The following is a 17234-nucleotide window of genomic DNA, read 5'->3' on the forward strand; positions in this document are numbered from 1 at the left end:
TACATCAGTGGGGGAGTGGTTTGCATTTCAGGAGTTACCACACGAGACCAAACTGAAACAACTTCCTCTCAGACTTGGATTGGTCTTTTCTCTAGAGGGGATATCCTTCTAGTAGTCATTGCATCTAGTAGAGACATGACATTCACTTTCAAAGTTGAGGAGGATGGCCACCTCCAACGAGAGGACCTTGACCTTACAGCACTCAGTGGCTGCTCCAGGCAGAGAATCAGAGTAGTGTCACACTTTCAAAGAAAATGGCACATAGACCTAGACCCAACCACTTGTCTTATAGATGGATGGAGATTTTGGGCATACTAGAGGAGGCCTCTACAGAGACTTCAGTGGAATCCAAGAGAGAGTGTGTGGAGGGATCCCTTCCTCGATAGGCCTTCCAACATCCCCTTCTTTGGCTACACTACTAGATTGGGATGGAGGATACAAATGAGCAAGATTAGAGCAGAGCCTATAGCCATCCCTCATTGGCATAGAGAGGGAGCTTAGATGAGTTCCTATATGACTTTTGGAGGTGGCTACATGAGAGCTTTAGGCCCAGGAAGATATCTCTCTTTCTATGGCTTCTAGCCCATAGGAGTTTAGCAGTTGGCACTTGGCTTGGATATGGCAGGGACCCAATGGCTTGCACACGATGTAGTGAGCCAAAGGAGACACAGAGACATTGTCTATGGGATTGTCCTAGAGCCCAAGAGATTTGGAGGAGAGCTCTTAGAATAGTATTCCATGGTATAGCAGAGTCCATGGTGGCTATATGGGGGGACTGCAGCTTACGTCACAGACAGAGATCCAGCATGCGGCTATGAGGACACTCAAGGGAGCATTTCTTTTCTCATCATTGGAGAGCATCTGAGCAGGATCCCTACCCCAGACTACTCACAGACACAGTGGACTCAGGGACATTGTCACAAATGGGAGCTGATTTCTAGCATTATAGCTTGGTACATATGGACTACAAGATGTAGCCAAGTCATTGGTCTTCAGGATATACCCACTAGGGAGTCTTTATCGAGGATTTGGACAGAGATAGTCCATAGTCTCCGTGGGAGATAGGAGAGATTGCAGGGCAGCTCTGAGAGGATGAGGAAGAAAAGAGAGGCTTTCCTGAGGATTTGGGATTCAGACACCTTCTTTCACACTACCCCTTAGATGGTCTTGCACTTTAGCCCACTAGATTGGTTGTTTACACAACCATTGTATCTTTGATGTACTTAGTTACTCTTCACATAGTTTCTCGTACTTTGTATTTACCTTAGAGGGACTTTCTCCGAGGTGTTATTAATAGAATTCTCTTTTCTTAGAAAAAAAGTATTTATCTTTTTTTTTTTTCAAATAAAGTGTGGCTAATTATATTACTTCAGAAAAACCTTGAAATACAAAGAAGTGCTCCTGCAAAGACCTAGGAAAGAGACTCCCCAAAAGCAACAAAGGAAAACTAAAGAAAGAATGACAAAGAAGGAGAAGGAAGAGCTACTAAAAGCGCAAAGAGAGTCCAAGAAAGGCGAAGAAGAGAGAAGAAACAAAGAGAAGGCTGAACTACAGAGAATAGTAGAAATATCAAAAAGGGCAGAGGAGGAAAGGAGAAGGAAGGTAGAAGAAGAGTACGAAGAGTTGAGGAGGAAGGAAGAAGAGGACTTGGCACGAGCTGTGCACATGTCCATTGAGCAGCAATGCAGATGCGAGGAATTTGCAGCAATGAGCCCACCGAGGCAAGACAAGACAAGGACTAGTGGTGGTCAAGTGCCATAAGACTTCAATAGACTAGCTGGAGCTCATACAAAGTCACAAAAATATCAAATATGCAAGCCTCTCAGGGCGGTCTAGGGGGAATGGGGGCAAGAAGCCATGGAGGGGGGGTGTATTGTCATTTGGGGCTGCCTGTTTGCATCACAAAAAACAAGTCCTAACAGCCCCAAGTATGCATGAAGTGAAGACGAAGCTCCTGACGAGCTTGAGACTCGCCCTACACCTGATCCCATCAGCCACGAAGGGAGTGGATGATGGAGGCCCAGAGCCGTGCCAAAGTTGCTTATACAAAAAGTCTCTCTCCTCCAAAAACCTCCTAACAACGCACCTTCTAGATATGCCATCCAATGAGACTCCCTACGATCTCCCACACCTCAGAGTGGTCTACTGTGGGCTCCAGTACCTGGCGGATGGGTAGACCCTCCAAGCCGGCTACTACACACGACCCAGCCTCAATAAGGAAGATCTTGTCCTGCATCCCAGCCTCATATTGAAGGTGACGACCCCAGCTGACTGCTTGCCAGCAGAAAGCTCCCCATGAGATACATCCAAGGCTAGGTGCTATGCGGCGGAGGATGCAGCATGCTCCTCTCCACACTAGCTGCACTACCTCACACGACCAGAGGCAGTGCTTTGGAGTTTCGAGAAGCTACTATGTGCAACGTTTACATCCTCCATCCTTCTGCATCTAGGCTAACCAACTCCCTACCGCCAAGCCTCCATGTGCCACTAGCCATACGAAATACGATACCCTCCTCAGCCTCTAGCTGTCCCATAGGCGGCAGAAAGTTCGTCAGAAAGCATCCATGTGCTATGCTCCACCCAGTACTTGCTATGCGACGGCACCCAGTCCATGTCCTCCTACATCAGCACGTGTTTGCCAATCTTGGTTGTGTACTCCAGGAACCTCGGTGGCTTCTTGGCGACCACAATGGCCGCCCATAGCCACTCCCACTCTCGAAGTTCCTCCTAGAAAACATAGGGGTCCATTCACCATGTCTTCCCCTAAAGGCCCACCACCCGAATCCTCTTTCATGAAAGGACAGTCATCCCCTCATCCTGCTGCCCTCTATCAAGGGCCAGACGCCCCCCCTCTTGAACAGTGAAGAAAGTCCCATGCAGGGCGCCACCCCCTCTACCTTCTACTTGTAGGGAAATACCTGTCGGTGAAAACTTAGCAGCCCATACCTCCCCAAGCTCTACCGGCTCTCGTATCGGGGGGCCAAGCCACTCCTAAGGTATTGCTGTGTCAATCTCCCTTCTCCTCAACTCAACTCCTCCCTGGCAACCTAATGCCCGCTGCAACACCTCCTCGTCCACCAACCTGTACACCTCCTGCCAGATCCTAATGGTGCGAGCCGGGCCGGCCTCCCAACCAGCCCAATGGATGTGGGGGCACTCGCCGATCGATACCCCCTCTTGATCTCTGACCTGGGGATTTGAGATCATCGATTGACGGTCTATCTCCTCTTGGCAACCTGGGGGGATCTGAATTAGAGCCTTACGGAGGCCTTGCCACACACAAGTATTCATCTTATATACTCTAATAGCATTTCTATTTAGACTTTAAGTATCTACTCTATTATCTTTAGTCCAAAACAATCGAGTTTTTTTTCTTTCCATACTAAAATCGTATTGTGCCTTATAAAATCTTAAGGTACCATTTAGTACCGTATTTTATTGCACCATACCATATCGTACCTTTCATACCTAACAACTATGATGATGACTTATTAGGTTCCTCTAGTGGTTGTACAAAATATCGCTTCTTGTTGTGCTCTCTAGATCATACATTGGTTAGGTGATTTGCCTCTCTCGAGGTCATAGATTGGTCAACTGAATTGCCCTATGTGAGACACTTTATTTGGTTAAAAGGAGATGGGAGCCCAAACTAGGGTGAAGGTGGCTTGGGAAGTCGTCATTGAGCACAAATCTAGAGGCAGTTTCGGGAATATAGACCAATATTATCAGAGCAGGGCCTTGGCCCTCATTGGTGAAGCCTATTGTTTGGCCTTTTCTTTTAGGTGAAAGACCATGCACGAAGCTACTGGTGTGGAGACTAAAGACCATTACACCCATGCTATGGCAGCCTAGCACACACTGGATCTTCTAGCCATAGTTGTCAGGTACGATACTAAATGGTACCTTCAGATTTTATAAGGTACGGTAAAATATTAGTACCAAAAAAAAACTTCATTATTTTGGACTAAAGATAATAGAATAGATATTTCAAGTCTAAATAGCAATGCTATTAGAGTATATAAGATGAATACTTGAGGGTAAAATGCCAAAACCTAATGTTGCATGCACAGCATGCGCTGCTGCTACCTACAACTTACAACTACATAGATGGGAGTGGATACATCATACATGAATGATCATGCAAATAAGAGAAGTGTGGGCTTGAGAGAGAGAAGGTTGAGAGAAATTGTTTGAATCTCAAATAACCTAATCTCACGGGAGAATCATATTAATATAAGGAGCATTTAGATCATCCCAAAGTGCAATTCAAATGGGAAAAGATGTATCCATTAAGTTGGTACCTTATGGTACTAATACGTAAGGCACGGTACCTTAAGTATGGTATAGTATGAAACCTTTCCTACATGGTACTAGTGCAACTATAGTTGAGAGACAGAGAGAGAGAGGCTTGGGGGAGAGAAATAAGAAAGAAAGAAGAAAAAAAAAAGAATTGAGAAAGAAAAAATAAAAGCTGTAGGCTTGAAGGAGAGTGGCCAAAAAGTGCCTATTTTTTCGTACTAAATCATATGGATACATACCGTACCATACCGTATGGATCAGTTCGTACTACATACGAAGACAACCTTGCTTCTAGCAAATCAGAGCCAGAGATCTTCAGCTGTGATTTGAGGTCAGATTTGCAGCTGCCTCCAGTAGTTAGCCTTGGACACAGCTGAAGGGAAGATGGGACAAGCTCTTCTCCAGTCACTTGTGGTTATAGACTCGCCGTACCCTAGGATAAGAGGACTATCTTTCTTGGGGGAGTTTTCCTCATAAGTTGCTTCTGTAGTGGGAAAGTGGTTTCTTTTCTAGACTTACTGGATGACATTCAGAGACAATGACAGAGGGCATGTATGGTGTCCCTCTAGTGGCTGCAGTTATTGATGCCTGCCAAACCTAGGTTGGTCTCTTTTCTAGAGGTGATATCCTTGTTACAGTGATAGCAATCAACAGAGATTTTTTGCTTTCGTAATGGAGGAGGAGGGTGGACTTATGAGCGAGGATCTAGATTAGTTAATGGGTTGCTCTTGCCAGCAGTTCAAAGTTGTGGCTCACTATGATAGGAGATGACGTATCCACCCAAACAACAGTTCCCCGCAAATGGATGGATGGAGAAACTGGGCCCCTCTGAGAAGGGCCAAGGCTGCTACAAAGATCACAATGGGACCTAGGGGAGTGGGTTTGAAGATATCTTTCCTATGAAGACCACCAGGCTTTTCGTCCTTTTGTTACACTACCAGGTTGTTCCTTTCTGACAAGTAGGAATCAGAGTAGTGTCAGCTATTCCCCAACAGTTGGCATTGCAGACTGCCTGATTGGCTGGGTGCAGACCACACAGGTCTTGTATTGGACTTCTCTTTCTCATCTTTGAATGTATTCTTGTATCATTGAAACTTTACAGCTGTTCTAATCTCTGAAATGAAGCAGTTCAGTCATGCGACCTATGCTTAGTTTGTTAAGCACATGGTCTGAAACAATCGAGTCATGCACATGGTTTGAAACAGTCAAGTTACTATACTCCTGTCTATTATGCATTTGGCAACCTATATAGGTTTCCATTCAGGTATGGTTAGTGAATTTTTTGTGCCTCTTAAGTCAACGTGTTAATTCTCTTTATCTTTGTTTCCTGGTGTGTAGGTGATGGAGCAGTTGTTTGGGCTTGTCAACACCCTACTTCAGCATCATCCTGATACACACAAACGGAGGCTTGGAATTCGCACATACAAGGCAAGACCTTTTAGATCATAACCTATCAGACTTGGGAGAAGCATGAATCTCTCAATTGGGCTTCTATCATCCAAGAAAGCAATTTAACATGCATGGTTATGTTTTCAATACTTTCTAGTTTAAGCTACAATATGTTTTCTAGTTTAAAGCTAGAGTCTGAGAGGAGCTAGATAGGCTAGATGGGCATCTGAGACAATCTGGGATCTAGTTTTTCCAAGAATGTCTAAATGGAATGTTTAATAAGAAAACTTATGCATGTTCCCTTCACGAAAAAATTGTTTGACTCAGTGTGCAGAAAACAAAAACTGATTTCTTTATTTTCAAACAAAGTGATATGCCAATGGCTTGATTGTCCCATGCACTTTCATAATGAAGCTTAGATGGTGATCAAGACAGATTCTAGGTGATAATGATTGACTTGGTGAATGGACTACTGCACCAAGGGTAGATAGTATTCTAAGACTATTCTAGAATTGTTTCCAAGTATTTTCTCTAGGACATTCCAGAATGTTTCTCCTATATTCTAGAGAATACCCCCTTAGAAATGTTCTAAAATGTTCCTTGTAGGAATGAATTATTTGTTAGGAAATATCCTTAAAAAGTGCATTGTTTTGCTTATGCCTTTCATTTCAAGAAAAAGGAACAATTTCTTTTATTTCAAATGAATTTTTCTACAAATTCATGTGGTGCTTCACTTAGGAGGTACCAAAAGGTGAAATGTTTCAAGCTTAACACAATTATTTTGAAGTGCAACATTTCAAGCTTGAAACATTTCGCAATTACCTTGCTTGGGACCCAAAATAGGGATCCTTGATAGCTCCCATACCTTGCAACTGGATGTAGTGAGCCTCAAGCTACTACCAACATGCTAGACCCACATTGGCCGCCTTTTCACCATCTAGTCACATAGATCTTATTTGACATCAAAGTCAAGACTCAACCAATGGCTTCTCATCATAATGGGGGCCTTACAACTTTGAGCACCTCGAATCATTGTTGGCTCCTTACGAGAACATATCTAACACCCCCCTTTCATGTCCACCTATAAGTAAACTACCTCGGCCCAACAATGAGTCTTTGAAGATAAAAACTTGAAGCAGATCCTTCATAAGTGCCTTAGTGAAGAAATTTTCTTCATTTTTCTTTGCTCCAATATCCCATCCTACATGAAATTGCGCACTTAGTGATATTGAATCTCTATAGATTCAGTATAGAACACTAGTGTTTTGGCAATGGTGATGCAACTCTAGACTTTCAAGATCTCCCTTGCATACTTCTACTGAGGAAGATCTATCTTGGGAATCTTGGCTCTTATCAAACTTCAATCCCTAAACAATAGTGCATTAGGTCTATTTTCGCCATCTCAAACTCAGTATTCAAAGCCCTTGGAGTATGATGAATCACATACTTATAGTCAATTTTGATAACAAGGCTGTCCATGTAAAGAACAATCACCATAGCTTTTCCACCGACTGTCATGAGGAGGTGTATATTTAATCCTTAGCTTTGGCATTATTCACTTGTTCACATGTGAGGTGCACATGGAAGTGTGAGTCAATTAACTTGGAGTGTTGATGTAAGTAACCCAAGTGAACAATGGGTGGCATTGGCAAATGCCGTACAAAGTTATGCTGGACATGTACTTGTGAGTACTTGGTGTTAGTTTGGGTCTCAAGCCATTAATTGGGCCATTTAATGTCCATTGGTCAATTAATAAATTAACACTAGCCCTAGGCCAATTAATATGGGGATGATTAAATGTCCCATGGGGGATAGTCACAAGTGATGCAAAATGGGACAAGGAGGAATTATTATCACTAGTGACTATATAGTCACAGGGCATGGGACGTGAGACTAAAAGAAGACACCATCCCCACAATCCTTAAGTCCGAAAACAACCATCACATGTGACTATGCTATGGGGGTTAGCACATAATTTGTGAATAGGCACTAGTCAATTCTTGGGCAGGGTCAAATGGATAATTAATATTCAGAAATTAAATTCTGAAAATTAATTAATTAAAGCATTAAATTACCTTTGGAAAGCTGCCAAGTGGCAAAACAGGCTGCCACTTGGTCAAAATTACCCATGCAAGGCTAAGACATGGCTGTTAGGGTTGGCTGAGGGTCATTCTAAGCAATTAGTGCAATCGTGGAGCGTGCTTGCGCACTACAACAGCAGGCACCAGCAAAACTAGACCATTTCCAGCTACTGAGAGGGTCATCCACGGCAGGGTACTACTGCCAGGGAGTAGTCAGCATTAAGTGACTGCATTCAGCCTACAAACTTTGCTCTAAGAATGGGGACCTGAGGCATGTACATCAATAGAATATTGGCATGACATCCATTTGGAAAATTGGCCATGACATGTGAGCAGTCACTGCAAGTACTATGGGAATAGTAGTCATTCTAGGAGTTAGAGTGAAGGATTTGTGAAAATTCGTGTGTAATTAATTTGGCTTCATACTTTTGTAAGGTTCCATTAGCCTTGTACTCTACCTTCATAGTTGTCAAGTACGAAAGACAAGATGCGGTACAGTATGATAAAATACGGTACTAAATGGTACCTTATGATTCATGCGTAAGTTAGTGCAGTAATAGACTAGCCACTCTAACTATCATGTGCTAAGCCGATTGCCAATCTTTGTGTGAATGAGAGAATAGTCACTCCAGTTTCTCTCACATGTACTTGAAGAGCAATCCTGGGCAAGGACCCTCATGGCTAAGGGTTGAAGGGTCTCCAATGCGTATCCAAAGTTTTGCCACCAATCCCAACGACTTGTAAGCAGGATGTACCAATGCGGCAAAACTATGGATGGGCTTATGCATCCATGCCCATCTTCTCTCTACTATCTCTAAAACATGTTCAGGCTGTGTCTCTATGATCACTATACAAGCATGTGCCTCCACCAATGCCACTTTAAAGAAGTGAACGAGAAGGCCCATGGGTGGATCCCTCGCAATCACTCATATGTAACACCCCATAAAAGGTAGTCACGACAATGACAACGGCACGCAGTTTTTGCCAAAATTTCTCATTAAGGCACAAGCGTTGCATGGCTTTGGCCTCCTTTGTCTCATGCTCATCATCTCACTCATTCCATAGAGTGGACACCATTGTTTGGACCGCACCTCATAAAGGCGCTCTAGCAATAACTACATGTAAGCAGAGCGAGTTGAAGAAGGCTTCTTCAACTCCATTGTGCTATGCTCACGATACATCACAAGCACCTTTACCTTTACCGTGAAGAATGTGACAATTAATATAGCTTTGCGGACCACCCTCTTCACCCACTTAAGCTTCCCAATGTCTTCCATAAGCAAGTCCAAACAATGACTTGCACATGGAATCCACACAATCGTGTTAAATTCGGCCTCAAGCAAATAGCCCATGTGTCAACAATTTGATGCATTGTCAGTAACAACTTGCACCACATTCGAGGGGCTCATCTACAACCACAATTTACAAATTACAAGTATACTAACAATACTTGGAGGTTAGAGAGAGAAAGAGAGATTCAAGAATGAAGAGAGATGGGGGTTGGGGCCCAAGGGGAAAAAGAGAATCAAGATAGATATTAGAGAGAAATTAGAATAGGGAGATAGATAGTTATGCGTAAATCAATTATCATAATGAAAGAAAGTGAAACAAATTTAAAAGGCAATATATACATCAATGATAACTTATCGAATGTGGCGGTAGATGAATGCGCCTATCATTTTCCTCCCCCTCTTGCCGGTATCGACGGCCCACAAAAAGTAAGTGCTGAGTGGACATGAGATGAGTATATTGATGATGCCTCGTTTCTTACGATCACTCCATCCATCAGTGAGAATGGAGCAACCATATTTTATCCATGCAGTCCGAATAGGATCAAGGGCTCTATCAATCCTCTCCTCCTCTTCATCAATCTTTTTCGTCCTGATGTCATTGTATGTGACACCAGTCCATCCTTCATACGAACCCACATTGGCCATGGCTTTTACCATCTTTTTCCATTACTCTTGCTTTAGGATATTGAATGCAAGATTACACTTAATCACTGTGCGTGCAATTTCAATGTTCGCAAGTCATTGCCTTTCTCTAAGAAAGGCAACCGATCCTCGCACATGATCAAAAGCTTGAGAGAGAGAGAATTGTCTCTCTGGTGCCGCATGAGCCTTCACTCTTTATCTTTTACTAGAGCCGGATGCAAATGTGGAGCTCTCACCACCAATGGTAGAGGCCTCTCTCGCATCAGTTAAAAATACGCCCACATTCAATTCTTCCTCGTTAGTAGGCATAGGAATTGGTGCGGATAAGCCACTTCCTCCTCTTGTGGATCCTCTTCTCATCTTGGTGCGAGAATCTCCTTCGTGATGTTTTGAGAAATCTCCTTGCATGGAGCAACTTGCCCCCCCGTCTTGGAAAGATGTTGGAGAAGACAATTCATGGTTGTCACATCCGATGGTATCCGATTAGTACAGTCTAATGCTAGTATGGTACTAATTAGACTAATAAATCTTGGATCTATGTCCGATGTTACATCCGATGAAAGAAAAAATACATATAATTTTACGTCTATGCTTAATATTTGGACTTAAAATAAACTTAGAGATTCAAGTCAAGACTCAAAAGTGGAAAAGAGAGTTGAAACAAGACTCGAGAGTGTACTTGTAGCATGAATAATGAAACCAACAACTTTATTATAAGCTAGATGTGCAATCTCGTAGAAAAGTGTACAAAAATGGATTGAGATAAAAGCCGTCATCCATGACTCAATCCGAATCAAGATACATGATTACTCTAGGTGCTCATATCACTCTCGGCATCGAAGGTGGAAGTATCCTCATCACTGCTTGAGGAGCCATCATCCTCCTCAACAAAATCACCCTCGCTAATGACATTGCCCTCGTCATCATACTCGGGCTCTCTAAGCTCTAGGTGAGAGGTAGTGATAGGTATGTCTTCCTGGGCCAAACTAGGAGTACTTCTCGAGCCACTCCCATGCCTCATGTAGTATATAAGAACCCCACAAGCATCACGGGCAGCCGATGTGGATACCAAAGTGGAAGTTCCATCGCTACCGGCGTGAGGGCGAATAACAACACGGGCACACCATGCACGAGTACGAGAGACCCGCTTGTCTATCTCCTCGAGCTTCAAGTAAAGCTCCTTTAAGACATGTTTTGCCATAGACATCTCATACATATTGCGTAGCATGCGTAAATTGGAGCGACAATTGTTGTGTGCTAAGTTTGTAGTGAATTTTGGTGTACACGAGGGAATAGGCAGACCAATTCCTCTCACATGCATTGGATGAACAATCCTAAACCATGTGAAGAAAAAGTAAGTCTAAACTTTAAACTTGCAAGTTGCAAGTTGTAACTAGAATTAAATTAAAAAAGAGAAGAGATTTTCAAACCTGTATAAGAATGCGTAAGGCTACTATTTGGAGGTGAGGCAATTGGTAGCCAAATGACTCCCACCAAAAAAGGGGCTTCACCAACGATTTCCGCTTCCAACAAATGGTAGATGCGAAAGCAATGCCCCTTTGATCGCTATAATTAATGAGCTCCTAGAGGAAGGCACCATGGTACTCTTCTGCCAAAGTCTTTGGAAGAAAGGCATCACGATCGGCAAGGACATTGGCATCCATGAAGAGAGAGGGTTTTTTTAAGGTGGGATGCAAAAGTACTGCAAGCCCATATAGAGTGTGAGACAATATAAAATATAGATTCTAAAACTAAAAAGAAGTATAAATGTTTTTTTTTAACAATACCATGAAGAAGAGGCCTTCCCATCCAAGATGGTCGATGATTGTATCTCCTCCATTGCATCCACTATAAGATGATAGAGGAAACCAATAGTAGCCCCTTCCATGTCTGTTATGCGAAGCACCTTGTAGATGGGAGTGACGGCAATGATAATGCCTCTGACATCCATCCAAATTCTTCCTTTAAGCAAAGCCTTTGAACGGCCTTTGCTTCCACTTGGCTTGATGTGGACTCCCCTTCAAGCTATTCCTTAAACCCATTTAACACAACCGTTTTTTGTAGCTTGTTGCGAACGTCATAAGGAGGAGAAGCCACATGGCCGTAAACCGAGGCTTCGAGGGCCTCTTCAACTCCAAGTCCGAGTATGAGCGATAAATCGCAAGAACTTGGACCTTGGAGTTAACAAAGCCAATGATTGTGCAAGCATCGTTGACAATTCTCGCTACCCACTCCAACTTGCGTATATCTTCCATAAGAAGATCTAGACAATGTGTAGCACATGGTGTCTATACTATGGATGGAAACTCGGCCTCAAGTTTCCGCCCCATAGATACACAATTCAAGGCATTGTCCGTGACAACTTGCACCACATTTTGCGGCCCAACCTACAAGATAATATACAATGAAACTAGAATAAATTTGGGAGGTTAAAAGAAGAGATTACAAAATAATGGATTTAGAAGCATTACCTCAATGATGGCTTGCTGTATGTGCCAATACATGAATAAGCCTGTGCTTCTCCTTCCCCTTGTGCCCACATCCACCGCTCGTAGGAAGTATGTGCCAAGTGGGCAAGAGACGAGGATGTTGTTTGCGGTCACTCCGTCCATTGGATAGGATAGAGCATCCACACTTCGCCCAATCGGCACGCACGGGCTCAAGGGACTTATCAATCCTCTCTCTCTTCTCATTGATTTTCTTGGTACGCATCTCATTGTATGTGACACCGTACAATCCCTCGCAACATGGACCAACGGTGGCAATGGCTTTCACCATCCGCTTCCATCGATCCACTTTGAGAATATGGAAAGAGAGATTGCACTCAATTATGGTGCATGCAATCTCTATTTCTACTTGCCTTTGCCTCTCCTTGAGAAAGGAGAGAGGACCGGAAACTTGCCCCATTGCTTGGGCAAGAGTGGCTTGTCTCTTGGGCATAGGTGCACCACTCGAATTGTTTTTTCTAGATGGGATAGAAGAGGCCCCTCCAACGGAGGAAACCGAGACAGTTGGAGAGGGATCGTCTTCTGCATCCAAGACCTCATGATCAGGAGAGATCACCTCCTCACTTGCCCTTGAAAGGCCTTTGCGTTGCTTCAATGGAAGTATTTCCTACGACAATCTTCATAGACATCGTCGAGAATACTAGGGCATGGTGTGGCTTCCCCTCCTAATTTGCAAAGGTGGCTGAGAAGGCGAGTGACGGATGAGGTTTAAAGCTTTGGGCAATACTTGCATTGCCACTTGCAAGTGTTGGATTTCTCCTTCACTCATTCAAAGTAGGCACAATGCAAGCGAAAGGCCTCATGAAGAGGGAGTACATAGCTAGAGAAGGGGGTGAGATGAGGTATCCAAGGCTTCCCACCCCCCCAAAAGTGCCATGCAGGCGCAACATGCCGGATTAAAGCATGGGCGGAATGCAGGACGCATAAATGCGGTGCCCAAAAACAGCCCATTTCATGATACGAATACGTACAGTACCGTACAAACAATCAATACCATACGACGTACGAAGATAACTATGTCTACCTTCGAAACAAACTTGGTGCAATAATCCTCCTTTTGGTTGGTTGATGCACTAGCTTTCAAATGCCGTTCTTCACTATGCCATTATACTCAACTTGCATAGCTTGTTTCCATGCAAATAATGTTGGAATTGCAAATGTTCATTATAAGTTATCTAGCTACTTTTATGCTTGCATAATGTCAACCATCAAGACCATGTTGATTAGGTGAGCAGAAGCCCTTCTTTGCTCCTTTATTCTTTGGGACTACCTTGGTTCATTTGCCTTTTCCTCAAGAAACATAGCATAGGATTATTTTAATCATAGAGCTACTTGACCCCTTGCAGTAATGCCTTTTCAAATGGTGTAATTGCAAGTTAGTAATTTTTTTTCCAAAGATAAGAAAATAATACCTCAAGGAAAAAAACTGCTTGGAGGCAAGCCTCAAAATACAAAGTAAAGGATACTTTGTAAAGATCAGCGAAGTACATCACAAATACGATGGTTGTGTGAACAACTAATCTGATGGGCTATATTACCAAACCATCCAAGGGGTAGTGTGGAAAAAAATACCGAAGTCTTAGGTCTACAAGAAGACCTCACTTCTCTTCCTCATCCTCTTAGAGTTGCCTTGTATCCTATCCCATCCCACCATCTCTCTAAGAGAGTGGATGATCTCTATCCAAATCCTTGACAAAGTCTCCATTGTGGATGCATCTTGAAGGTCTATAGCATGGCAGCACCTTGTGGTCCAAATGTACCAAGCTATGATATTGGGAATCAACTGCCATAATTATCGATACGGAGTGATTTTTTGCATGAATTGTAGCCATTTTTGTGTTTTCATTGCCCCAAAAAAAATATTGCTTATGGCCTTTGAAATGTTGAATCTGTCTTCTCTAGTGACACTGGTCATAACTTGGTTGTATGTTAAGGAATAAATAGTTTCTATTTCCCTAACCCACTACTTTGGGAACCCCGTCCTCAGTATAGTGTCCTCTAAGAACTCCCAATCCTCATCATTCGTTTTAAGAACTCCCAAGCACGATAAGATCTCGATTCCTGGATCGAGCAAGGGCTGTAGACTCCCAAAAGTGAAGATGTGCTTTGGAACAAAAGTTGTCTCTGTGGAGTTGATAATATCTAACATCAATGGGGCTAATCTAAAGTTAATCTTCTCTGCTAGGACCTTGTAGGCAATTTGAAGCAAAATGATCAGTCTCTATTGTGTGGTCTTTAGTCTGTCCCAACTTCCTTTGGAAATGAGATGAATGTGTCCCTTGAAAAGTTTCTTTGGTATAACTTGTGATGCCATAGTCCCTTGAAAAGCTATGATGAGGCCTATGCTAGTAAGATAGCCTTGCCTAGTCTTTGAATACCTTGTCTAGTGTTTTAGCCTTGCGGTTGCGGAAAAAGTCTATGTAAATAATGTCACTAAACTAAGTCTAGAAGGAAGCTCTCACATGAAACCTATACTTTGATTTGGCTTCCTTCATGGCAGCAAGGAGCAAACAAGTCTCATATGTTATTTCTTCTTTCTCCTTTGCCAACACGCTTGTTAGCATTGTTGAGAGCTTTTACACATGTGCCCTTAGGAGGGCATTTTACATGTTGCGAGCTACCTAAAGTGATGGGTTCGTGTAGAAGTTGAATAGCATTATATAGGCTTGTCTTGTAGGGCAATTCCTGTTTGAATTTCCTCCTAAGCATCATAGTTTCTAGAAATAGGGTTTTCAACCTCTTGAAATGGGATGGTTGTTTCTATTTCTTGGAAACAGTTTTTCGGGTAGGTTGGTTGTTGATAGGCAAGGTAAAGCCCTCTTTCTAGCTGCATTTTTTTCATTGACTGCTTGTTTCACATATTCCCTGCATGTTTTGGATTACTGCACCTGCTCAAACTGCTGCAAACCTGCCCGACTTACTACACTCCAGCCCATGGTCACCTCATCAACATTGAAAGCTCTCTTCTCAAAAGATAAGTTTCAGCTGTGAACATTCAGCCTGTTTTCCTGCATATTTCAGGCCTGAATTTGCAATTTTCAGCCAAGGTATATGAAATTTTTTGTCTTGCCAGCCATCTTCACAATGTTTCAATCTTAGTAGTCATTTATTTGTGAACATTCAGCTTGTTTTCTTGCAGATTTCAGACTTGAATTTCTACAATTTTCAGCCAAGACATAAGAAAATTTTAGTCTTGCCAACAATGTGTACACTATTTCAACCTTATGTGTCGTTTGTTTGATGTTTAAGCAACTTGGAACCAACGTATTACCATGGCCCCCAATCCTAATTGGTGCCATGTTACTCTTATGAACTTGGCTTTTAAGTTTTGAGTCATGATACTCAAGTGACAAATGTTATGATACTACACTTTTGATTCAAGTTTCATGTGGCATATCACACGTGGGCTATTTTGTTCCAAAATATTATAAGTTATTTTAAGTGATATAAGATTACTTAATACTAAAGAATCTTGCAAGTTGCATTCTACAAAACTAATAACTATGCGAAATTGCGTAATGCGAATCATAGAACTTGGATTCTTGTGTTAAAAGTTAAGATTATTTAGTAACTCTAGTCTCTAGTATGCTTAGTATGTGTATATATAAGGACATTTATATGCATAAAACACATATATTATTATTTATATTATAATTTATCAGTATATTCCAAAATGTGATTTTCACAAAATTTTCAAATAGCTGAAACTCCATTTCTTCTAGTTTCAAAAACTCTCATTTCTGAAACGCATGGAAACTATGCTAAGCATCTATAATTTCTTATCCGTCTACTTGACATCTCAAGTATCCACAAGGATCCCGGAATGCCTAGTACTTGCAATTTGGACTATCAACATTATTTATCCAATTTCCTATTGTTATTTCATCAAGATTGTTTTGAAATATGAAGAAATAACCTCAACTTGAGTTGGTATAATGGGGACATCACTCACATGTATTACCTCTCATCTAGCTCTAGCATTTCTCCATTTTGGAGCCACCTTGTTGGTGCATTCCTCGCCTTTCTTCTCCCTTCAATTTGCATTGGACTTGTATTCCTCAAATTGACGCTTGTCGAGGTACAAGAATACGCTCGAAGGGTGTATAGGTTCGGTTGAATAGAGAGAAGTTCAGCTTAAAAGAGTAGACGTAGCAGCAAGGTGAGAGGGGGTGTACAGCTTTTTATTGAAAGATGAGGTATAAGGGTAGGGTTTATTCTTGGATTGGGTGAAGCAAGATGTGGCAAAAGGGATCTTGTCGAAGAAGAATGCAACGAAGGCTCCATGAACACAACCCCCCCCCCCCCCCCCCTCCTTCTCTCTCTCTCACTTTATCTTTTTTCTCTTTTCCTATATATATTTACTCTCCCTCCCTGTCTCTTACTTCTCTCTGTCTCTATCTCTCTCTTGCTATCTCCTCTCTCTTTTTGATTTCGTAATGAGTATTTATATTTTATCAAGTGATTACAAGAGTACAAAAAAACTAATGACTGAAAGAGTACAAAAGTCACAGCAAAGAAGCAGCAGAAATTGCTGCATACCAAGGAACCAAATCCTCCTAGAAAGAAGATCACGTTGCTTTCAATATGCTTTGCATTAGTCGGATTGATTCAGATTAGGATCAATCTTGGTGTGATCACAAGCTTTGTGCGACTGTGATTTACAACAAAGGACAGAGTGCTAGGCATCAATGATGCAGCTATGATGTCAATGATGATTTGCACGGGATTGATGGGCTAATGACAAACATGGTGATGGGTCATGAGACTGATGGCTGCAAGGTAACGTAGACAATGCTTCTAAGCTGTTTCTTAAGCTGAAGCCTCCCCCCGCTCCCCCCCCCCCAACCCCCTCCAAAAACAAAAAAAAAAGGTTTATCGTTTTTAAGGCTAAGCCATTACACTTCTTTTCATAGTATATCACTAATCATCTTTTAGCATGTCACACTTTGATATCTAGTGATGATCAGAATTGTACATGGTTTTTCTAGCTGGAATTCGGGCTCAAAAGATGTCAATATATCTTT

The 17234-nt window shown here is 42.3% G+C and overlaps 1 protein-coding gene and 1 pseudogene across 4 annotated transcripts in view; one reads left to right on the forward strand and one right to left on the reverse strand.

Moving 5' to 3' along the window:
* Positions 1–17234, forward strand: part of ATM (Serine/Threonine-kinase ATM-like protein) — a 207918-nt gene that overhangs the window by 181683 nt on the left and 9001 nt on the right. For all 4 annotated transcript variants that reach the window (XR_015691873.1, XR_015691872.1, XR_015691874.1 and 1 more), the window contains exon 70: positions 5638–5727. Coding sequence is in view for 1 of the 4 variants with exons in the window: in XM_087684861.1 (XP_087540987.1) it covers positions 5638–5727 (90 nt within the window). In the remaining 3 variants the exon portion in view is untranslated. The remainder of the gene's footprint in view (positions 1–5637; positions 5728–17234) is intronic.
* Positions 12176–13161, reverse strand: LOC148031339 (uncharacterized; annotated as a pseudogene).

The sequence above is a fragment of the Lygodium microphyllum genome, chromosome 9 (assembly GCF_053477565.2).
Source record: "Lygodium microphyllum isolate KBCC chromosome 9, Lygodium_microphyllum_v1.1.10, whole genome shotgun sequence".
Lineage (NCBI taxonomy): Eukaryota > Viridiplantae > Streptophyta > Polypodiopsida > Schizaeales > Lygodiaceae > Lygodium > Lygodium microphyllum.